This window comes from Fukomys damarensis, unplaced genomic scaffold (genome assembly GCF_012274545.1).
Source record: "Fukomys damarensis isolate Sample0158 unplaced genomic scaffold, DMR_v1.0_HiC HiC_scaffold_14, whole genome shotgun sequence".
NCBI classification, from domain to species: Eukaryota; Metazoa; Chordata; class Mammalia; order Rodentia; family Bathyergidae; genus Fukomys; species Fukomys damarensis.
The window spans coordinates 46,545,830-46,571,882 of NW_022900926.1; the positions used below are offsets into that span (position 1 = coordinate 46,545,830).

The window sequence follows — 26,053 nt, forward strand, 5'->3', positions numbered from 1 at the left end:
AATTCTTTTCTCCCAAGTTTAATAGGATATTTATGTTCTAAATTTTCAGTTTTGTTAATTAGTGAAAAGCAAAGATGTCCTTATATAATTTTCTTCCCACTTCTGGATTTATAAATGCACATAAGCAAATAGTTTTTTGTAACATACATAGGCAGCAATGACCATATTTTTGCAACATAAATATAAATGCAATGTCTTTTCAAAAAATTTTAACATGTGCAACCAAACATGTATGAGACACATGTAAGAGACTGCTTCGGGGCACAGTGAGGTTAGAATCAGTGTAGGAATGGGTGAGAGAGGAGAAATTGAAGCAGGAAATATAGACTTATCATTTTGGTATGTTTGGATGGAGCAAAAGGTAAGAGAAAGGACTGTAGTAGGAAATATAGCATACTCATATCATTTCTAAAACATTTCAGATATACTTTTAGTGTATGTGGCAGTGAGTCTCAGTCACTCCTTTGAGCCAATGTACCAATAATTAATAGATTTATAATTTATAGATTACATATAATGTACCAACAAATTATAGACACTTTGCAGAAGCTTCTAGGTGATTTTTTATACACCTTTTGTGTTCCCACTGACCTCCCTTCTCGCCTCTCTCCACATTTTTTCTTCTCTGTTCTGCCAACTTCCTCTCCTGACAGTGGCAACCTTGTCCATTTATTTCTTAAACCAAAATGAAGAGAGATCAGTATCAGATATTTGATTGCTGAGCTGAAGTATCTTCATAGTGGTCATATGGCTCCAGCAGATCTAAGCACGAGTTGTAGACTCACCCTAAGGAGACCATGAAGGTCATGTTTGCTCAACTAATGAGTGAGGCTATGCTGATTCGTTGAGTCAGCACAAGCCCACCCAGGCTGGTGGTAGGTTTACCCCCCTCAGCACACAAGGGAAGATAGGAAAGATACTAGGAGGCAGCCAATACCGATCACTGCATAAATAGAAATCAAAGTGATTTAATATAATGAACAATTTTACCTGTGCAAACTTTTATGAGAGCAGTTTTGAAAAACGTAAAAGAAGTACTGTGTAATGTTATTATTTCTCAGAGTGTCAAATATTTTAGACAAAATCTTTCTGTGGTATTTTAGAATAAAATATGTATCAGATTATAGGTTAGTACTAGTATTTCATTGTGATTTGTTCACTTAAAACTAGTATATAGCAATCTGTATGATATTTTATTTGTCTTTTATGTGAGCACTTATTGCTTTACAGAGTTGGAATTGTGGCAGAGTTTGGCACGTCTGTTGCATTTCTCAGGATTCCAGGCAGGTTATATCACTTTTTTTTCTGATTACTATTTTATAGAAAAATGTGCTTCCTAGTATGTTATTTTTAAGAGCATGTAAGCTGTTCTTAATGCAACTAGCAGTTGCAATAAAAGAAGATAGTAAGAGACCTAAAGACTTGACTGTGTGGTGTAAAACTCCCATGTATCCGTTTCAGGACTATTTGTGTAATTGATACAGCAATGTAGAGTGGATCCATTTGGTGATCTTGTCTCAAAAAGTTAATATCCCAAAGAAGGCACTCATAATAATGGCACAAAGCCACTTGTTATTTTTCTGGAAGTTTACATTGTCAGATTTCAGTTACTTCTGTTTAGTTTAAAATCAGAGTTTCAGGTTAAAAATATTTCAGCACAAGCTCCAAATACCAGTCCAGTCACACAGAAAGAAGCATCAGACATTGAGGGACATTACAGAATGAGTCACCAATATTCCTCAAAACTGTCAGTATTATCAAAAACAAAGTCTTGAGAAACTGTTATGACCAAGGATGTCTCAGGAAACAAATGTACTGAATGTGTCTGATGTAGATTCTAGATGGAATCCTGGGTGGAAAAAAAAAAAGACAGGGAAAAAAAAAACCTGAGGAAATCTGAGTAATGATTGAAATTTACTCAATAATAAAGCATCAATATCAATTCATTAATTATGACAAGTGTACTGTACTAATTTAAAATATTAATAGTAGTTGGAACTCGCTGTAGAGTTAATGGGAACTGTGAACTATTATGATGATTTTTCTGTAAATTTAAAACTATCCTAAAATAAAAGGCTATTTTTTTAAAATACTACTGTAATTTTGCTGCAGCAAAAAATGTTACTGCTTGACTGGTGAAAAGTCCTGCATTTTTTGGGATTCCCTCTGTGGGCATTAGGGCTGGAACATCCCTTAAATCTGGTGTTTTGGACCTTAGTAGTAGATTTGTAATTTCCTGTTCATACATCTGTCTGTCTGTCCTGTTTTATTGTAGTGTAGGGTAAGTTAAGAAAAAAATAAGTAAACATATTTTGTCAATGCTCACTGTATACCAAATATGTCATAAATGAATATATCCAGTTTTAGAAGCCTGTAGGGTGGGCCTACTGTTTCTACAAACGAGGAACACAGAGACTTGGAGAACTAAGTAACCAGTCACCCCAGTGTTTACTGGCAAAATGCATGAGAGACTTGGGTAATGATTGAATCTGTTTCCCACCTTTCTACTTCATTTATTTGAGCTTTGTTATGTAAAGTTGAAAATCAGCAAGGTACTCTTTTTTGACTTGCATCTATATAGTTTTTAAAATCTTTACAATCTTTTGAAATAATTGTAGATACTTGAAATTTCTAAAATGGTACAGGCCTGCGTGTGTCTTTCTCCCAACTTCCCTCCATAGTGATATCTTATGCGGGACAATATCACAACTTGGAAACTGACATCTAATATTGGTACGCTTGTGTTCACTAAAGAATTTCACTCTGTGCATGTGTCACCTTATGCAGTGTAATCCCATGCACAGACTTAAGTAGCTACCACCACAGGGAAGATACAGAACTGGCCCATCTCCAGGAACCCTCTCTCTAACCTTTTATATTTGTACTCCACTTGCCCATTCTCTAATCTGCGTGGCAATCACTAATCTTTTCTCCCATCTTTATAGTTTTATAAGTTCAAGAATATTTATACAAGTGAAATCATAAGAGTATGTTACTTTTTAGAGACTGGCTTTTTTTTGCTAAGCATAATCTTCTTGAACTTCTTTCAGGTTATGTGATCAATGGTGCCTTTCTTTTTTTTGGCCAATTAATTTTTAATAGTATGAATACACCATAGGTTTTTTAACCATTCACCCATTAACGGTCATTTGAGTTGTTTTCAGTTTTTGCTTTTACAAAAAGCAAAAAACAACAAAAACTCTTGTGAACATTTGTGAGTATGTTTTAGTATGGAAGGAAGTTTTTATTTTAGTGGAATAAATCCCCAGATTTTGCTTGCTGGGTCTGCTGGGTCATATGGGAAGTGAATGCTTCAGTTTTATAAGAAACTGCCATATATTTGCTTGCATGGTGTCACCACTGCATATTCTCATGACTGATGCATGTAAGTCTGAGTTTCTCTGTACTTTCACCAGCATTTTACAGTCCCACTGTTTGCTGTTCTGTTCTAATGGGTATGCAAGCAGCAGTGCTATCACACTATTGTTTCTCCAACAAGTAATGGTATTGAACATCTTGTGTGCTTGTTTGCTATCTCCTTTTTGCTGGAATGTCTGTCTCTGTCTTTTTCCATTTTTTTCTAATTGGAGTCTTTCATTTCTGACCGTTCAGTTTTGCAAGTTGTTTACATATTTTGTACTGTAGAATGTTCTTAGATTTGCACTTTGCCAGCACTGTGTCTGCCTCTGGTCTAGTCTGTCCTGCTTGTTTTATTTAAACTAAATCTGCAATATTTTACCATTTCCTAGAGATTTAAACTTCCTATAAAGAGATGGATCCTGCTTTATTTTTAATTCTACATTTTAAACTGGAAATTGTGCTTGCTTCGGTAGCATATACTAACCTCTGGAAATTAATCTTTTGTATTTTCTTTATAGAAGATTTTGTCAAAACTACTGAATTTTTCTTATGAAAGAAATAGTGTTTCTTTATGATCTCTGCATTCACAAGATTCTGATATTTTTCTTTGGGGTTATCTTTTCCCCACGCGTTTTGTTTATGGTGATAAGATTATTTTCACCAATATGACCAGCTTTTATGTCATGACCTTATTTCTGTGAAGTTTTAGCTCTGTGGCCATCCATATTTTATTTTCATTTTTTCCAATTTAGTATTAAAACGGATATCTGACAATCTTTTGAGTGTGAGCTTTGTTAAGAATTTAGGCCTGCTGTTCTTTTTGTGCAAATTATGTTGACTTCTCATTAGTTTTCAAGGGCTAAAGACTCAAATATTTGTGATTGTCCCAGCCTGAGAGATGTAAAAATATGTGAATACTGGAATTTTTCAGGTAAACCTTTGTTTACCATATATATGCCTCCTGTGTCCTGGGGTTTGTTTGCTATGATAACTTCAGTTAAAGGGAATTTGATTTCCTTATCATCAGGCTGATCACTGTGTGCTAGCAGTGTAAAAAACAGAGTTGATCGGAGAGAACCCTGGTTCTTGTCACCTTTCTACTTGATAATAGATTTGGAAAAATCAGTCTTCTTCCTAGTGCAGATCCAAAGAAGTTCAGATGTTTTGTCATTCTTTTTTCACAACATAAAAATAGCTGATTGTAGTTTACTTACATTTTCTAAGAAATTAAAATATATTTAGAAAGAAAATAGAATTCTCAATGCCAATCTGATAAATCAGAATTAAAAGTAAATGTTAAGCAAAAACACATATACTCTTCTGACCTTTGTACAATAACTTTCTAGTTACATTTTGCCTTTATTTTTAGACAAGCTCACAATCACCTCAGGTTTCTAGGTATCACAGTTGTTAGGTCCTTGCTCAGAATTTGCTGTATTGTAATTATCCTTGGTGACTGAAAGCAAGAAAGAATGGGTTTCCTTTATTGCCCTTAAAGCATATGAAAATCTGCTTCTATCCCCAGCAGATGCCTCCTCCTTGCCAAAGTTACACTAGATAGCATTTATGAAATGTGATCTTTGTACATGTTGCTAGGTTACTCAATTTCTTGTCTTTTTCTTTGCAATATGTAATTGGTATTTAAAAAAAAAAAACAGCACTGAGAAGATGAGAGGGAAAGAAGACCAGTAGTAAGGGAAAAGGGGAAATTAATATTATCCTTAAGGTACTGGATATGGCCATAAATATATAGATTACTAGGAGAGAAAAGATACTTGGATTCTAGCCAGGAAAGGATTCCATTTAGCCAAGAACTGAATTGTAGCAAGGTGCTTTCAATTTTAAAATCCCCTATTTGTATTTTCTTAACTTTCTCAGAAAAGAGCATTTTAGTGTTTATCCTTCAATTTTACTTTCTTTTGTTCATTTGATTTTTTTTGCTGAAGTACTTTTCCACAAATTACAAAAACCTTTCCTTTGTGTAATTTGACTTACTACACTTATTGCTGTATTGTGTCCCAAATTATCAGCAACTCCATTATTCATCTCTAATGATATTTCTGGATTTCCTATACATGAATCCTGAGAATCTTGTAAAGCTCCATAGCTACTCATATAGACTCTGTAAAATGTCAATGTGTAAAAATATCAAAACCACCTGTCACTGTGTTACTGCTAGGGCTGGTCTGTCGGTCACCTTGCTATGTAGCCATCCCCTTCTCCCTCCCTGCCCACTCCGCGTTTCCTCCTTCCAAACACCCTCCCAGCCTCCCCACACCACAGTCTCACAGGCCCCTCACTCCTCCCCTGGATCTCATCAGGTCTTTTCTGTCTCTGTGCCTTCGAACTTGTGTGTCTTGGCACGAATGTTCCTCCAGGGTTCTTTACGGAGCTGATTCCCCTCCCTCCTCATAAGACCTCTCCATAGAAAGCCCTGTCCTGAATCACGCTCTGCAGCTCAGTGCTCCCCGTTCTCTGTCACAGACCTATGTCTGTGTGCTTTCTAACACTCCACGGACATATTTCCCCAAGGATAACATAAAACTGTGAGGGCATTGACATAGTGGGCATTCATTCTTGATAATTAATGACTGGCAAATTTAATGCATTTAAGCAACAACAAAAAACTCAACAATGCCAGGTTCCTAAAAGTTTCCTAGAAAAGGTCATTTGAGTCCGGTTTGAAAAGTAGAGCATGTGAGCATAGCAGGATATAGGAAAATGAGAGCATTGGAGAAGAGAGGCTGTGTGAAGGCAGTGTTTTGTTTTTGTTTCTTTTTTTTAAGCTTTGGAATGAGGGTAGACATGTCTATAAATGGGCTTTTGGAGAAATAAGGAGAAATAAAGAGTAAGCTTTGGAGGGCCAGGAAAACCTTGTAACTCAAGGAGGGACATTATTCTAGTAACAATAGTCTGGCATCTGGTGGATGTGTAAGAAGGTGTCTAGGAATTGCTAAGGAGTAAAAAACCTTGTCTTGCTGATTTTTTTTTCTTTTGCTTCATTAGTGACTAAGCTCATGAATATCACATAATGAAACAGAATATGGCTCCAAACTGAAATTGTTTAATTTATACATTCATTCATGCATTCAGCAAATATTTACTGATGAGTACTCCAGGTTATGCATTGTGTCCTAATGCAATGGGCTTTGTAAATCCATGTATCTGATACATGGTGATGCTGTTTCTCACACTAAAAATGAGACACTGCTTAGTTTTAGCTGCTGATACTTGAGCCAATAAAGACAGAAAGGAAAAAATGAGATATATTTAATTTGGAAGTGGTTAATCTATTTAGGAAATATCAATTTATTTATTACCCTGCAAAGTAAGAATCTGGAAATAACTACAGATAAGAAAAATAACTACTAAATTATGTGTTTCTTTTAAGAAACTCCAAGAACTGTGTAGCAGCATGTGTTGTTCTTCTATTGCCAGTTGTGTTTCTGATAAGCCATTTGTTCTTTAAAGATTCATTTTTCTTCTGCGGGACCTACATACATAACCCACTTCAGCTGTAATATCATAGATTACTTATGTCACAAACTCTGCCTGATGTTGAAACTGAAGTACAGTGTCTAGTTTCACTATTTCTTCATTTATTTGCGAAGCAGAATTGTAGTGCGATAATTTGGACAACAAAGATATTATTTGTTATGCACAAAAGAGAGGTATATTTCAGTCTTGAAACTAGGTCATATTGTTATCACTGCAGACAAGAAGTGGTTTTTCAGAATGCTAGTGTTTATAGCTCTTGTGTATTGATAGGAAAAAGGTAGTTGCCATAGTGATGTGACAGTCTCTGGAGGAAATGTGGTCATGGCCTTAAGCATCTGGCAACCCACCCAGTTTAGAGAGCCCCTCTGAAAAGGACTTCCTTCTGTGGAAATTGAGTTACTGAGAAATTTTCTAAAAAGTTTAATTTCTGCAACTTAGATCTTCCATAGATTTGTCTTGTACTCTTGCATTCTATAATTAAAAGAAAAACATTTATAATAATGACCATATGTGAGAAAATTTTCTTCAGGAATGATATTAAATATATTACGTGTTAATTATTTCATAAATATGCTCTCAAAGACACGAAATAACCTTTATTCTTATTCATGTGAACTGCATAGCTTGAATACAAACCAATCCAACAAGATCTTGCTCCAATCTCTTTATCACTATTTGAGGTTTTCGACTTCTGTATATGTCCTTAGTTGAAGGAAACTCTTATGGTGTATAGAAATCTTCTCCAGCTGTGCCGGGTGAAACCAGTGACTTAGTACTCATATATTGAATACATATATAACAATAATGTAAACTTGCAGTCAGTAGTTCTGAATCTGACATTGCTCAGAGCACAGATTGATGTGTGAACACTGTTTACCAGTTCAAGACCGCACATTGGCTCTGCAGCTGTGTTTAATGGTTATCAGTTTGGCGTGCAGCATGATTGTTTTGGAGGGAGAATAGACACTTCAGATCCCTTTGGCAGTTCTGAAGTAACTGAAGTACCTACCCCTGAAGTGACTCATATGAACTTAATTAGATTTGCTACATAGTTAGCATTTGGGGAAAACTAAGGAAAATCCTCGTGGGTTGGTAATTCGTTATGTCAAATGTAAGCATGCTCATTTGGGGGACTTGGAATTGAAAACGATGACATTCCACTGCATCGTTAACCCTGATATATTACAAATTTAAATGACCCTTTAAAAGCGATACTTTCCCAGGGATGAATAAAATACTTGTCCTGGGCACTTGGGACATATTTGCTTCCATTCACAGGAATTGATCCATTTACATATAGCATGTCCACTTGATGGCATTTAGGTGTGTGCAACTAGCTTTCCACCTCTAATGAGAGCCAACAGCTCTTTGTAACTACCCCAACGGCAGCAGTGAGGGCTGTTCCAAGAACCTGTAAGTAACTGGAGTGCACCAGTGAGGTCTGAGATAGGTTCCATTGCTGCATTTGTATTTAACTTTTAATTTAAAATATTTAACGGCAATGACTTGCTCTCTTATTTTATTCTAAAAAGACATTTGTGTAAATACTCTAGAAATTTTGTTCTGTAGTTTTAGAATTCTACAAAATGAGTTCGTGGAGAATAGCTATGAAATATGTGCTGAGAAAAGGATCAAATTTCGTATTCCAACTTTTAAGGCTAGGAAAATACTTGTATGTTTATTTAAAATATTTTTTAATTTATCAAAAAGCTGTCACCTTTAAATTACTTAGTTATGTGAATTCATCTAGATTGTATTATTGATAAAAATAAATGAAAGGAAGCAAATTGATTAATCACATAATGAAGCACTGCAATGATTTTTTTTAAACTTATACTGGTAAAATGTCACCCAGCCCCCCTTTACTGAACGTCCCATTTTCTCTGAGGATTCAAGATGAACTTTAAAACTCAAATAGCTCCTGACTTTCACTTATTCAAGCTGCTGGGAATTAACTAGAAACAAGTTCCCTTAATGCATACCCTTCTCATATGTACATCTTTCCAGTGCGTATCTAAAAAGCCCCAAACCTGTAAATCCAAGCTTAGCCTACTCTCACTCTAATTAAAGGCCCCTATGTTCCTCTTGCCTCCCCTTCTTCCCTTCAAAAGGCAGTGAACTGCTTGCTAAGCTTCTGATAAAAATCTTGATTGGGTTTGACATAACCAAACTCCTAATTCCATCAGTTCCTCTTTCACAGGTGTAGAAATAGCACCAACTCCAGATTTTACCTTGAATTCAAGCAAGATTCTTGGAATACTTTTAAGTTTTAAGTCTTATGCAGTGCATCTGAGATAAACCAGGCACAGTGGTGCAAATATGGAGGAACAGCGTATATGTCTGTGATTTTGTCACTTTAATTCACCTTTTCCAGGTTCGTTTTCTTTTGTTTTTTTTCTTTTGGTACCAGGGATCAAACTCAGGTCCTTGTGCTTGCAAGGCAGGTGGCAGAACCACTGAGCTAAATCCCTGTCCCCCCCAGCTTCATTTTCTTGTCACTTTTTGAAATGATTAAATGAGACTTTATAGTTATACAGTTATTTATTAAACAACAATGTCTCTTTAGTTACTAGTTAGCTTGGGTTACTATTTGGATTTTTTTTTCCCTGTAAGCATGTACAAATTCCTTTTTGTTTAAACCCATGGGCATATAGTCAGTACATTTCTTTTTCTATGGTCATCCTTGTTGCTTCTCTGGATATTTTCCAGGATGTGTTGATTATGCACAGAATTGTTTGTATGTATCCAGGTGTACTGACATACATTATCTTTGGTATATGATGAATATGTAAACTCCTGCAATCTCTGTGGGAAAATTAGTGCTATGTGTCTTAACCTTTGATTCTTCATTGAGGGACCTGATTCAGTGTATGTAGTTCAACCCCAAATAAGTAGATTTTAAAAAAATATTAAATAAATTCAGTAGTTCACCTAAATAAAATATAGAAAAACACTATTTTATATGAACTACAAAATTAACTCGTCTACATTTATAATTAACAGTGACTTTGGACATTTTAAATTTCATACAGTATCATATTTACACTATAAAGTACCCAGACCCAGATCCTAGTCACTAACCACGCCATTTATTAGTGGATCTAAGGTTTTATATTTATTAGAAATTTTTCTGTTCTGAGCAAGCAATGCAGACTTGAGAATATGTGCAAAGACTGGGCTCATCAATACATCTTTTACCCAATTTATGAAAGTGAAAAATGAGGCATGTGTATTTTGTTTCTAGTTCTGAAATATATCTTTACTCTTGAAATTCTGATATGAGACTATGGATAAGCAAATTCATAGACATTCAAACTGAAAAGCTTCCTTGTAAGAAACAGCAACCAATTTTAGAGGCAGAAATACAGTTTTATATATATATATATATATATATACATACACACACACAATAGAGAGGGCATACATTTTTCATCCTGTCTTTTATTTTAATTAGATACTAGTAACAAATACTTTTGCTAGATCTGTTTTAATGAATATGTTTAACTTCCTATGGTAGCAAAAGTCATCTGTACAAAAAATAATAAAAGGCTTTACTTACCTTCAGATGTTCCTGCCACAACCCATTTACTTTGTTAATGCATTCAATTATTAAACTTTAAGAATGCAAAGATAAATTTACTAGTAAAGTTCAATTAATTAAAAATGGGGTCCATTTTTGACAAATCTCTCCCTAATTATTGATAAAATTTAACATTAATTTCTGCTGTGCTTTATTAATAAAATTGCAGTAATAGAATGACCAGAATTAAATTGTTGAAAAATAACTTGGTCTGGTTTATTCATTAAAAAAAAAAAAATCACACTTTAAAGGTTGTCTTGCTATTGCAGCCAGGATTAATTTTTTAAAATATTTTAATTTTACTAAAAATATTGGGATGTCTTTTCTGGCACTGTGCAAATAAAATCAATCTTCTTCTTTTCCCTGTTCTTTCTTTTTTTCTTTTTAGGTTTTCCAAATTGACATTCTTTTAAACATAAAATATAGTATAGAAATTTAGCACATTTAAAGACAAGGAAAAAGCAGTTTACAAACAACTTTAATGTTTTATCAAAACAGTATAATTTGTAAAATAGCAAATATTTTAGCTATCTTTGTAAATAATGTGGTTTCTAACTTTTTAGAAAGATGGTGCAAGTTAGAGAAGAATCACTGTATTTTGGTAGTTTCAGTTTATAATTAGTATTGAAACCTAAAAATAGTTTACAAACTTGGAGTAGTGACAGATGAAAATAGAAATCTTATTCATGTCGTTTTAATCCTCCAAATTCTAAAACAATGTGTTTTCTCTGTTACGAGACAAAGAAATTATCAGATTGCTTTAGCCAGGATTGATTTCTGCCTTCTGAACACCATTTACTGGGTGTAGAATGCTACACAAAGAATTTTGTGGAAAACAAGCAGAAAATTTAATGCTTTGTAGCATCATCAAAAGTCGCTTTTCAGGATTATTTTAAATTTCCTGGTGCCAAGCACACCAGAAATCCTACCTTAGAGAGAGCGATTTGTTCATGAAGTGACCAGCGCAGAGTCGCTTATGTTTAGCATTATGATTCACTTGAAAATGTCGCTGCCCTCTTTGCTGTAGACGCTTTCGTCTATAGGAAGAATTTGAACTATAAAATTTGAGAAGCTTCAGCTTCTCTGGAAATTTGAGAGCATTGCCTTTCTCCCCTTTCTTGAATCTGTAAAGTATTTTAGCAAAACATTGTATCCCCATACATTTTAAATGTCAAAACCTACACATGGTATATTTCAGAAGAATTTAAACTGTATTTTTGAACTACTAAAGCTTCAGAACATCTTTAGAGACAGCAAGCAAACAATGTATTGCAGGAAGACTTAATATAGAAACTTATCCGTGGTCACAGTTATATTGCTCTTGAAGTGAAGACGGACGAGGTGACCTGAGTTATAGCTCACAGTTATGTCGAGGGAGAGTTAGAAAGCAGAACTAGAATTTTACAGGTTTTAGAAGAAGTGCTAGTTTTTGCCTTGTGATTGCTAATTTAGTTTTTATGAAAATTAAAGAGATAATTTTTCAAATAAATATTTTCAAATATTTCAGTATAGTCCCTGGGCTATATAAGCACGATGTAGTTTTTTTTTTTTAAGTGATGAGGTAGGTAATAAGTGATGGATACGATCTCTTTCATGATTTCACTTATTTTTCACTTTAAGCTAGGGGAATTTACAAAACAATTCTGAGGAACAGTAGCAATCTGTAGTATGTAACTGTTATATAATCTCTAATATAAAAAGTATTGGTTTAATACTAATTTTTATTTTAAAATCCTAGGCAGTTATATTAATTCATGTTTACATTCTTATCTGACTATTTATTGAATTTGAACCACGAAGCATTTCCATTCATATTTTAATAGCATTCTCCAACTTTGTTTTAGGTAATTAGGTTGTATCCAGGGAAACCCATTTAAATCAGAAATACATTTCTTTCTAACTTCAGAAAATAGCTTCAGTTTTTAAAATGGAATCTGAATTTAAATAAAAATCCTAATTTAGCATTCAGTTTCATTCTTTAACTAGCTAAAAGAAATCTTAGGGGAAAAAATCATACTAAATTACCAGTAATTTGTTTTAAAGAGGAAGAAATGGAATTTTTCAAGTCAGCAGACATTGAAGAAGTTTCCATAAAGTTGAGTAATAGAGATCTCTCAGATTTTAATTTAGTCAAAATTATGATTTTATACATAGAAGCTTTACTGAAATAGTTTGGCTTGGCAATGATTGTTTTAGGTTTATACAAATCTGGATAATATATTACTCATACACTGTCTTATTAATTGTATTGGTTCAATTGTGTTTTAAAAGTGAAAGACCTTATGTCAGCAAGTATTTGGTGTGTGCATCTCTGGAACATAGTATTAGAAAAATGAAATACACATACCTTGCACATTTAATGGCACATCCTGTCATTTTTGGGGTGGGTTAGAGATTCTACCTTCTAAAGAATTAGTTTTATAGATCCGTTCATGTGAAAATCGGTACATACTAATATAAATGTACGTATACATAATATACATATGTTTTTAAAGGATGCTATATACTGTTTAAAGCATTAGCTAATATGAAGGTAATATCTTGTATTAGTAAAATTGTATTTATTTAATTCAGCAGTAAAATTAAGTTGGAGTTGCTGGCATGCTGCCTTTGCAGGTTCCTGTGACTCATTTGCTGAGAAAGTGTGATTCAAGACACCAGGATCATTTTTTTCTCATCTGCTAAAACTCATGTTTTGATTAACAGCAAGTTTTCATGGCAGATTTAAAACAAATAACTGTGATAATATTTTGAAGCTAGGTGATGTCTAACATAAATAGGAGTGATATATGTCTCTAAATTCATGGGCTGCAAAGCTATCATACATCCATCATTTAAAAAACTAATTAACTTTGTATTTTTTTAGTTTAGCTTTCACACTGCTAATTCTGACCCCTATACATGTAATTACATTTAGAAGAAAAATATCTATTTTATTAATTTAATAATGAGCTAATCTAAATGATACTGAGATTTGTGATTAAAACTAAGCACATTCACAAATGGCTTAAAACTATTTCTTAACATTTTCTCTTATAGAACAAGTGGTAATTCTGTGATTATGTATCTTATTCAGTGTTCATTACATTTAGAGTTTAACTAGTTCATCCCTCTGAAGTAAGATATAGTCTCACAGTTTAAATTGCTACAGTGGTGTGATGTTTACTTTATATAAGCTGGAACTTTAACTTTGTAAAATAATTTAAAAGTCAGTTTTCTGGTTTTTTAATTTGAAGTTAAGTTGGGAAATTTTTCCAAGGAGAAAGACAAAATTTTAATTCATCAGCTAATTCTACTGGGGACATATGCCCATTTTGACTTGTGATGGATGTGTTTCTCATTACAGTGTACTGCCTTTTTGACTTTCCATTAAATCTTAAAAAGTAGTAATTTTTTTAGGAAAATAAAAGGAATTTTATCAGCTTCATACCAACTAGAAGAAAGTTAAACGTACATAGAAAAGACCTCCAATTTTCTGATATCATTTTGAACTTTTCCTTGAAGCTTTCCAACTCAAAATTGTTTATAGTCTTGTGAAGTTAGCTGTTTCCAACTTTCTGTCATTAGAAGAACAGAGTAAAAATTATTCCAGAATTATTCATAGAAAGAAATATGAGTCTGGAATTATCTAAATTGCCTAGAACTATACGGCAAACAAGAAGCAAATGATTGATTTGAAAACATACCATTGATATGGTGTGGTATTTAGACTGGACTTTTTTTTTTTTCAAAATGCATGTGCCTGGATTACATTCTTTTATCTCTTTGACTCTTTTACACATAATCTTTTGTAAACTTACTGACACATCACTTTTCTGTAGTTGTCAATGCCTGGAAAATATGCAGGGCATGTTTTAACCATTTCTGGAACTCTTGATTTCTCTATCTAGCCATATTCCAGTCCACAAGGGAGCAGCAGTGGACCCTGTTTTGCTTTGTGGTCTGAGTGCAGCCTGGTTCTGTCTTCTCACTTGGTAGTCTCCACCTTCACTTTCCCTTATTGTAGCACTTATAGTTTTTTTTTTAAGACATTATTTTACACTTATAAGGCTTGCGATGTGTTCAGTAATTTGTAGCAGTTCAGACATTGTGCTTTTGAGTGATACCATAGCTCAGTTTTGACCGTTTTATATACCTGGATCTTTCTTCAGTGAAGATTTGGTCTTCCATTTCAAAATACCTTGTGTTTACTATAAAGAAGGGATTCCTTTAACTTGGAAAATCTTAGGAGAAAAACAAAAACCTAGCAATCATGGAGCACTCTGATGTGTCAGGCATAAAACCGGGTATTTTTCATGTGCTACCACATAATCTAAAGTGGCAAATAGACGAGATGACGGCAGTGTTACAAAATAATAGGAAAGCACTATATTAGTAATACAGAAATTTCAGATATTTCTATTTTACTGTTTTAAACAGGCTTGGAAAGGTTAGGTCATAGTAGAACAAAGATTCCCTTCAGACAGAATTTCAGATTTCATGCGGTATCAATTATATTATGCAGCCTTGCCATAAAAACAACAAAAAGATTTGCAGGCAGTGACAGAAACCACACTGTGGAATGCCTGAGACAGTGATTTCAGTGAGGTAACTCCTGCCATTGTGACAGATGAATTAATGGTTGATGGGCTTAAAATTTTAATGGGGAAATGCTGTTAAATGTTGAGAAATATTGAGGGATCCCATGAAAGCCCTAATTTATATGTGCTTCCATATGTATTATAACACATACACTGTCCTAGTCCATTTTCTGTTGCTATAACAAAGTACCTGAGACTAGTTAGTTAATACAGAATAGAAGTCGATTTGACTCCTGTTTCTGGTGTCTGCAGAGTCCAATAGCATGGCACCAACCTGGTTCTTTTGGCATCTGATGAGGGATTCTTGCTACATCCTGACAGAGTGGGAAGCATCACACAGTGAGACAACAAATGTGCTGGCTCAGGCCCCTTTCTTTTATAAAGCCATGACTGCCCATCTTCTGGACTCATCTAATTCTAATTACCTGCCAAAGGCCCTTCTTCAAAATGTATCAACTTAGGAACTGAGTTTCCAACATATGAACTTTGGGGGTCACACTCAAATCACGGCAGTTACATTCATCAAAACAAATAAATGCCATTTTCTTAATTTGTAAAAACTTCAATAATATTTTATTTATCAAACTGTTGTCAAACTTTATCTAATCTGCTAAAAACCTTTATCTCCATCTCCCTGATTTCAACAAGGTGTTTCGTTTTTCAAAAGAAAAATGAATACAAAAACATAAATTTTTATTGTATTCCACAAAATAGGCAAATGAAGATAATTTATTTTGCCTGTGTCTATGATTGTAATGATTTGGAATTATTTTACACTGCTTCCTTTTCTGGTTATAACATGTATAGCAAACCAGATGGCTAACATACAACCAATTTGACTTGTTTTCTTAAATCATTTAGTATAGCTCAGGAGATTGCCAGTACCCACAACCATCTGTTTATTGTTTTGTGTGTTACCTTCTTGCATAATTTAATCCTTTCAGTTTCATTACATGTTGTGGCCTCTACCTGCCTAATATATGAAAAAACTTTTAACACCTCACCTCTTACACTTTTTTTTCCTGGTACTGGGGATTAAACTCAGGACCTTGTGATTCTGAGGCAGGCGCTAAATCCCTGGCCCACCTGTTCTACTTCTTAAGGCTGTGTTGTAAGACCTTGATGATACCAGCCTGCCTTGTTTTTTTCTTAATTCACTCCCCCCATCCCATTATGGCTAGTTTCAAGAGTAATTCCTCAAAATTTACTAAAGAGAAAGTAGGAGCATAGATTTTGTACTTAGCTGTATATATAACTATTTAACCTTTGACAATTTCTTCCATTTATATTTCCTCACCTGTGAAATTAAATGTGAATGAGATAAAACAGAGCTCATTTAAGCACTATACTTAACTCACGCCCTAAATACTGATCACTATTCTTATGACTCACATATTTTAGAAAAAATCTTATATTGCACAAAAATGTATTGAAAAGCAAATACAAATACTGTTCATAGAATTTCATGAGTGTTTTGGAAGGAATATCGATTTTACTTTAAGTACCAGATTATTTATGTGAAAGTTTATACCACAACAGGAGATATGTAGTTGTACTGGATGGTTGTTTTGAGGTTCACTTTCAGCCTTCTCACTGGATCCTGGATAAAATTTTGAACCCCAGACGAGGGAAGTTTCCCTTGATACCTACCTGGATTCTTTCCTGTGATCCCTGGTTTTGTGTTACACTATGGCCTTTTTGGAACTTCAGGGTCACTTCTGTCATTGTTCCACATGGACTGAACCAGTCCACACACAGTTCTCTAGAAAAGGAGAAAGACCAAACCATGACACTCTAACCCATGTTCTAGTCACTACATAAAGTCCTTCCAGGAGCAGCCTTGTGGGTTAGGCCATTACTTAATTCCTAATTTTGTGCAGCTTACTATTTCTGAATCAAAAATCATCATTTTAAAAATACGAGTGTACTTAGGCCACCAGTGGAGCAGATGAATATGATTAATCTGAATTGTCTTGAAAATTCAGAGCACATGGTTGCTATAGTTACAATGTCATATGGTTATAACAGAGAGAGAGGTATTTTGTGAAGCATTAATCTTGTACACTGATCTAAATATCTGCTGATGGGATTCAAGTATTTCTCTCAGAGTGTGTGTGTGTATTGCTTCTGTATGAAAAAACAGGCTGGACAAGGTGCTTTGTTTTGATGGTAGTTCAAAGAAGCATCTACTCACAATTAAGTCATCTCTGTTTGAATAAATTCAGTGAGAAGTAACAGCAAAAACTGCTTGATTGATGCAAACGTCTTATTTCCAATTGCTTTAAAAGAAGTTTTAACTGAAGTGTATAGAAGAAATAATTTAAGGCTCATACTTTGGTTAGCAGAGTTAGAATTTCTATTTCAATTGGTCATAATATAATGTTCTGTAAACTTATATTTTACAGGTCATGTTTCTTTTCATTACTTGACCTATAAAATCACAAATTTATGGAACATTAAAATAGAAAATTTTATTCACACAGGAAAGATGCCTCACTTTATTCTTTTCCTTTGTTTGCAGTGTCTTTTGATTACAGAATTTATATTGTCTCTTAAAATGTCAAATAATACAAAGTATAAAATCGAGTCTTTTCTTCTCTCCTCAATATTCACAGCCTCAAAGAATAGCCACCATTTACAGTCAAGAGTCACCTGGCAACAGATGTTTTCTGTGCCCATACAAGCATACAGATGTCATCCTAGAAAGACTGATGAACACATTCTTGAAGAGTTATAACCATTGCTGTTTGGAAAAAAAATTTTTTTTAGTTTGATGATGTTAACTGTTACATTAAAGGGAGTGATTTTACAAACACTGACCAAGCAGTTTCTGGTAGGCCAGCTTTCCAAGTTACTGGTTTGAATCAATAGTATTTTATAATGGGTATAAAATTGAAGGCATTTAGTGACAGATTTTGCCCTTGATACTCTGTTTTGCAGTGTCCATGGAAAGAGTGCAGTATTCAGGAAAGGAAAGAAACATCCTGCGTCAGCTAGAGGAATAAAATGGAGTTAATTCTAAATTGACAATTTTAAGGCTTTACATTGTTGCAATCAAGAAATAATCCACGCAGTCTATATCATCTTGTTTCGCCTTCTTAGTAGTGGAATATCTTAGGTGATCCTTTAAACTATCTATATTTAAACTTCCAAAGTTGCTCATGGGGAATTCCTGCTGCTGGGAGATAGAGCATCTGTTGGTGTCCCATACAGCCTCAGTAGTTGATGGGGCCTAGGGAAGGTCTGTGAACGGCCAGTTCATTCTCCTTAGAGCAAATGTACACTTTTGCATGTCCTTTCTGCCCTGGTATGCTTGTCAGTGGGAAAAAAAATTGCACAGCAGGTACAGATTGAGCATTAAAGTGTCGAGAATTCTTCATGCAAAAATAATATTTGCAAATGAAAAATTTTAAATGGTATAACGTGTAAAAAAACACTGAGTCATTCTCAAAACCTTTGTGAAATAAGATAATATATAAATATATGAATGAAATCAAAAGGTGTTATTTCAGATAATACCTCTGAATGGTAAAATTAATATTATTTTATGACAAGAAATAATCATATTTCTTTTTTAGTTTAGACCTTTAAAATTTTTATTTTTAAAATTTTTATTTATTTTTTTTTTTTTACTTGTATAACATTTTCTCCTTAAAAACAATGTCCTACACTGTTGAACTGGAGCTTTAGTTTTACATATTTCAACTACATCTCTGGTCTCATGAAGCTCATGGTCTCTCTGAGAGACACATAACTTGGCCACTTTGGTGGACCCTGTAAAGACCTTAGTTGTGGAGCTCAGCTCATAAACCTCCCTCGTGTGTGGTGTGCACCTGGGAAGTCACCATCACAGATTTCTCTGAGGAGGTGATATCCAAGTGGTAGATGCAGAGAGCAGTGAGCAGAGAGTATCTGTAAAAGCCTGGCCACCCAAGGGGTGAGGCCACAGATGAGTGTGTGGTGGAAGTTTAGTCTGGGTGGAGCGTAGAGGAATTAGATATTTATTGTGAGAGTAATGCATGTTAGTTCGTGTTATAAAATTTGAAAAATACAGGAAATGAGAAAATATCACAAACTTTAAGCTGCAGATTTAACTAATGTGGACATTTTGCTGTTTTTGTCATGCCTTATATTTCCATTCGTAGGAAATATGTTTGGTGGGATCTTGGTATTCCCTATGCAATAGAGATGTATATAAACATAAAATTAATTCCTCTATATGAAAGCATATCTCAGATAATGTTGGGTGAAACATTTTTTCATGTTAAGATATATTTAAATACTTTTAATGTCATTAGATACAATTGTGTTTTAAGTAAGTGAATTATCTTAGGTTGAAATGTCTTCTTTTTGTAAATAGAAATATGGTCTTAAATTTGGCCATCTCTGTTTCATCTCTGCAGGAAGAATGCTTCTTGAACCTAGAGGCTCCTATATCCAGAGTATGTGGTTATGACACACCATTTCCACACATTTTTGAGCCATTTTACATCCCAGATAAATGGAAATGCTATGATGCCCTTCGAAAAATGATCAACTATTAACTACAAAGGTAGGTATGCCCTACATTTTGAGAAATCTAATGTGTACCCATAATGGATCAATAGTCATCAGAACCTTTTCTGGTTGGTTAAGTGAATGTTTTTAAAACATCACATAATAAATGATATTTTTTCATGGTGATTTTCTAACTCATACTTATCAACCCCTCAGCAGTGTTATTCTAACAAAAATTAATGCCATTATGAGTAATTAAGTTAGTTTTTCAGTTTCAATATAGAAATTGCTCTCACTGACGACCTGATTTTAAAATACTTCAAAGTGAGTGGGTAGGGTTAATGTACTTTACATTCCGGTATCTAAATTGTCCAAAAATAATAATACAGTTTGAAAAACTATGATTTTTCAAAAGAAAATAAGCTTTGTATAATAACATATCCTGTATGTTTTAAAAATTAGAAAAATGCTATGCTACTTGAATTCTGAATATGGCCTACAAAGTTAGCTCACCTAAAATCAGACAGAGATGTCTTTAGATTCATACAGATAAAAGAATATAACCCCCCCACACACACACCTGCCATTTCCGTAATCCCTCATTTTCTGTTTATGTTCTGAGCATGTTGGTATGGGTATAAGCCCTAACTTATAAGTTAGGGTTGTGAGATCACATATATCTCGTATTATTTCCAACATGTAGGTATAGAGGCTATATTTTTGGTGTCTACTTAGTGCACATGGAAGCAACTACCGTCTATAGTAAATTACACTTAGGATAGGTTAGAGAACTTCTTTTTGCTCTCTGTGTTGCTGCCTTAAAGGACCGCTCATGGAAAGTCAGGGTCATAATGGTGGCCACATGCCTTGTTGTTAGTAAACTAATATTTAGATGCTGGCTTTAAATTTGGATTACACATTTGTTTTTAAACATAGAATAGTGTTTAAATCTCTACTGAATATGATAGAATGGTGTTTCTATCCTAAAATTAAATGTATTAAAGAAAATAGGCCTGCATGCAACCAAGAATGTTTATCATTTTTATTCATTTCTTTTACAGAAAAATGGGATGATTGTGAGGAGACACAAGAATATTTTTCTGAATTTTTATATTTGCTCAGAGTAACCTCTTCTTGAAAAAGAGGTTTTATGAAATGAACTATCATGGATATTGGCTGAAAGTTATAAATTAATTATTGTATTAATACAAATGAATTGAATCACATTAAGTGTGTTTCAGCTTACTTTTTAAAAATGCTCCACAGGGTGATCTTATAAATTCTGTTTGATTACATTTGTTATCGGGTGTATATTGTATCTAATAAAGCAAAGTCACATTGTCTTCACGTTGTGTGTTTGTCTTTTTCCTTTAATACAATGGATTCTGGTTGAAGAGTAGTAGGTTGTTAACTTCTTAATTGAATCTGAAGTGAAATATCTACTCTAGAAATAGTGATTATTCAACTTTATTATATCTGGTTTAGTTCTGGTTTAGTTAGCCATAAGGCTAAAATGGTTGTGTACTGGCAAAACTTCTGGATTATTTATCTTTATCCATCTTGCCTCAGCAAGGTTTCGGATGAACAGCCTCGCTTCTCTAGAGTGCTGTAGGATCATATTATCCTGCTGCCTCCCTCTGTATCCCAGCAGATGGACCCCATGAGAGCATGATTCTGTTTGCTATCAAATTGCCAAGCTTTAGCTATAATTGTATTTTTTTTGCTGTGATGTTAAAGCACATATTTATTGTATGTTCTTTATATTATTGTGTACATAAGAAAAATGACAGCAGTGAAGACTTTGACAGGAGGAGCCTACTCATTGGAGACACTGCCAGAGCTTCCCTCTTCGTCCTCCACCATTCGCCATAGTTCTAGAAGGCTGGGACGTCCTCAGTGTTCCCATTGCAGAGTCCTTCATGCTTGGCCCAGCCCTTGGAGATGAAGTTGCTGTACCTAGCTTCCCCCACTTAATCTCAGAAGTGTTCCTCTCATAATGCCACCAGAAGTGACTACCCTAAAAGCAGCAAAACAGACCTGTCATGTTTTCTTTTATCCATGTACAATGAAGAAAACTGTCATCTTCTTATGATTACAAGTTTCTGTGAAACTATAATCTAAAAAGCTGTATCCTGTTTGTTTTCACCAGCAATTGGAGGAGGATACAGAAAGTAACATCTGTAGGCTGCCAGAAAGCTGGAGACAACGTTAGGGCATTTTATCACAGATTCTGGACTGGAATGGAATAAAATAATGAGCCAAATAATGGTTTGTTAAGGGTAAAAATGAAGCCCTGCCCTGGGATTAAAAACAAAAAAATCGGTAAAGTATAGGATAGGAAAAGATGTAGTTTGTCAGCCACAAGTTTGGAAAAGATTTAGGGAATCCAGTTGGCGTACTGCATAGGACATTCTGAGTTTAACATGCCAAAACTCAGTAAGGACCTTGGCTTTGGTCTTTCTTCTGCTCCAAAGGCTCAAGGCATCCTGTAGGAAACTCAGCCCTCACATTCTCAGGCCAGCAGAACAGGGGATATATGGCAGGCATCCCCAGCTTGGCCTGTGACGGGTCCTGGTTTAACATAATGATTGAGTTGAACTATTGTCTGGTTGATACTTATAATTTTAGTTGAACTTTTTATTATAAGTTATATTACCATTGTGTCATTTTAAATATTTTTCCTATATGTTGAGTATTTTCAGAATTTTCTCTTAGCTACTTGAATTCTTGTTTTTTAATTCTGTTTTTCAAATATCAGAAACTCTGGGGATGATCTGTATACCAAGAATCAGAGCCTGAGAGCATTTTGCTATCTCCACTTGGCACTGCCATTCCCACCAGTAAATGCCTGTTCCATTCCAAAATAAACAGTTACAGTTGAAACTAAAGTCTAAAGCTCAGTGCATACAGGTACATCTTCACTATGGTAAAGTATATATCTTTACATGAAACAAATGTCCCACCCATATTAAACAAGTAAGAAAAGCATGGCAAGAGATGTTAAGTGAATGCCCAGTCCAAATTCCTCCAGTATTTCCAATCACTGCATAATGTCTGCCCCATGACAATCCAGATAGATGAGCTAATTTCATTTTCTATAGTTCAAATTGTTCAATTATTTTAGAAAAATATAATGTGTATATTCTATGCACCTAATGGACACTTTCCCAGCTAAGTAAATAGACCAGTGTACATTAGAAAAATACACGAAGAATGAGATCGAGAAAGTAACCTCAATTCAGTCTACTAGGTTTAAATTATATCCCCTAGAAACACTTGGTGAGAATCTTTAGCAGAAGGTATACAGAAGGTAAATATTTGGCTTAAAGAAATCCTTTCTCTATAGCTTGCCTATAGTAGACACCTGTGGTTTCTGGCAGCCCAGTATCCCGGCCCCAACTATCTAGAAACAGCACTGAAGTTTGTATACAGAACTCCCTCTTCCCACCACATGTGGTCCTAGAGGGCCTGCCAATCCCAACTCCAGTATAGGACACAAAGATGACCCAGAATAGAAATCGGGTTATCACTGAAGAAACAAAAGTTTGTTAGCCTCAGCCTTGTCAATGACACCACCTTCTAAAACAATGGTTCTCAAAACTTTTTTTTCTCAGAAGAAAGTATTTTAATTATTATTCTCTAGCTATATACCAGTATAATATTCTGTCACAATTCTGAAAAGAGGCAGCAAACCTCAAGTTTTAGTCAAACATGTGACTGGGGGACAAGCAATGTATACTCCAGTATTTTTTTTTTTTTGCCAGCATTTTTAGAGACAAATATTCAATAAATTACATAAAATATTTAATTATTTTTAATAAAATAAACTTTATGTTGAAGATTTTACCCAACTGTAAGCTAATGTAATTTTTTCTGAACACTTTAAGTTAGGTTAGGCTAAGCTATTATATTCAATATCTTAAGTATATTAAATAAACATAATTATTTTAAATTTACTACAATCAGAATAAGACATCATTAAGTTAATCATCTGTGTTAACTCAACAAAATACTCTTCTGCCTGCTCCTTCTCAACACTGATGGATGATTCATTGTTTCTCTTGAATTATACTGATCCTTTCCTTGCATAGACAATGAATAGAAGCCATCCTAATTATTATCTATATTCACTGGTTCTCGAAACTTTTACCTGCTCCAGGCATAAGTGAAGTTACAACTGACCAAGATTAAGCAGTCAGCGGGGAGTTAGTTCAGTGGTTCCGCTGCCTGCCTTGCAAGCGCAAGGACCCGAGTTTAATCCCTGGTACAAACAAACAAACAAACAAATAAATAAATAAAAGGATTAAGCAGTCAGACATGCAGACCGCATTACCCTGAAGAGAGAGTAGTGCAGGAGTTTCTGGAAATGTGTGAGGTTTGGAGTCACAGATACAGTCCCCTGGGCCATCAGGATTGGAAAGCAATAGAAAACAAAATTTTTTTTTTTTGGTATTGGGGATTGAACTCGGGTCTTTGTGCTTGCAAGGCAGGCCACGCTGAGCTAAATCCCGGCCCACAATAGAAAATATTAATGTATGCGTAAAGACTTAGAAACCCTAGTAAGAACCTGGAAAATACCTCCATAAATATAAAAGATATTTACTAGAAAAATGACGTATAGAAAAAGTGTGGAAGTGAAAATGAAAACTATATGTATGTGTATGTTATATATGTAACTATAATCATATATATAGTTGCATAATTTCCATTTTCACTTCATTGTATACATAGTTCCTATTTTCACTTCCAGATGATTGAGCTGAAAGAATGTATACACACTTCAGGGAAAGATAGTATAATTGGTGTTTTTTTTTCCAAAGATGGTGTTACCCTCTTGTGGGGGACCCTAGAGGCACAGAAAATCCATTACACTTCCAGCCCTTAGAGAAACAATTTTAAATGTATGTGCAGCAATCTGGATGACCAGGGTCACCCAAGCAGCAGTTTGCCATACTAATAAATGTGTACGAGCTAATAGCCACCTCTTATATATATTATACATTATATGATACACAGTATATATAGTATAATATATATATTATGTATCCATATTGCAATAATAAGAAAAGTGTTGATCATAAATATGATTTAAATTAACAAAGATTGGATTTGTGTATACCAAATAAAGTAAAATATTCTAAACTATCTTCAGCAAATAGTAGTATAACTGAATTATTCTGTTGTTAACCTTGAAAAATGTTTTTCAAATGCTGTAAAAGTTAATCACAAAAGTATATATGCTTTCCATGTCATTCTGCCATTTATATTTATATTATTAATTTGTTTCACAAACATTTAGTAGGTACCTTTTTGTGTCCAGGTACTGGGTTAGATTATTAGGTAGAAAGTTAGCTAAGAAACAGTCCCAGCAACAAATAAAATAAAATGAAACAACCAGAAAACCAAAACCAAGAAATCCAAATCAAACCAAAAACCATAAAACAAAACAAAACCCAAAACAAAAATAGCATGGAAAGAAAAACAGGATTAAGCATGGCCAGACAAAACAATTAATATAATAAGTTAAAATTTCTAATTAATAAGAAAGAATTTAGGTTAAGAAACAAAATTCAATTAAAAGGAAGAGTTGATCTAGATAGGTTAAAATTTGAAAATGGGAAAATATTGGGTAAAACAGACTGGAGAAAAATTTGGAAGAATTCAAATAAGACAAAATAGTATACAAAGGTAAATATGCATTGGATATTGATAGAAGGAACACACCACAATAAAGGTATGACAGTTAAATCATGTTCAAATATATAATATTAAAATATGAGCAAAAATGCATAAATGTGAAAGATATAGCTGAACAGTTGTGGAAATCAACTATGTCTCACTGAATTCAGCAGATGAAGTGGATCATAATAAAATACTATATACTATAAATACATAACTAATAGTGTTGTCATAGAAATATATATTTTAAACTTTTTTTTTTTTTTTTGAGAACAGATAGCCCTTGAACTAGGAACATGCAGTTAAAACTATTGATCATGTCCCAGGGCACAAAGGAAAATAGCTATAAATTTCCCAAAAAGAAGAGTAGTAAAAAGCATCATGTTTTCTTACAGCATTCCAAATTAATAACAAATATTTTGGAAATGAAAAGCATGCAGTAAGTATGAAAGCAAAAATAATTGTAGATGGGGAGGGGAGGAGGGGGTGAAGGGAGGGCAGGGACAAGGGGAAAAAAATGAGAACCAAGACCTATCATGTAAAGGTACAAGATCTCAATAATGAATGTAACTGTACTGTATACCTAAAATGTACCAATAAACTCAATTAAAGCTGAAAAAAAAAACAACCACAAAAAAAAAAAGTAATTACAAAATATTAACATATGAGTTACTGATGTGCTTTAGCCAAGATTCTATTCAGAGGTAAGTTAGTAGACTTTAAATTTTCTAAAGAAAAAAACTGAAAATATTACTGTAAGAATAAAGGAGGAAAAAATACAGGAACTATGAAAACTAAAATAGAAAATATCAAATGAAAAAAACAAAATTAAAATATTTTTTTTATTTTACTTTAGATT

The 26,053-nt window shown here is 34.0% G+C and overlaps 1 protein-coding gene across 3 annotated transcripts in view; it reads left to right on the plus strand.

Annotated features, from left to right (window-relative positions):
* Bckdhb (branched chain keto acid dehydrogenase E1 subunit beta) overlaps positions 1-19,570 on the plus strand; it is a 176,802-nt gene extending 157,232 nt beyond the window's left edge. For all 3 annotated transcript variants that reach the window (XM_019208480.1, XM_033763348.1, XM_019208481.1), the window contains one exon: positions 19,422-19,570. In XM_019208480.1, the coding sequence (XP_019064025.1) occupies positions 19,422-19,562 (141 nt within the window). In that variant the 3' untranslated portion in view covers positions 19,563-19,570. The remainder of the gene's footprint in view (positions 1-19,421) is intronic.
* Positions 19,571-26,053: the final 6,483 nt, after the last annotated feature.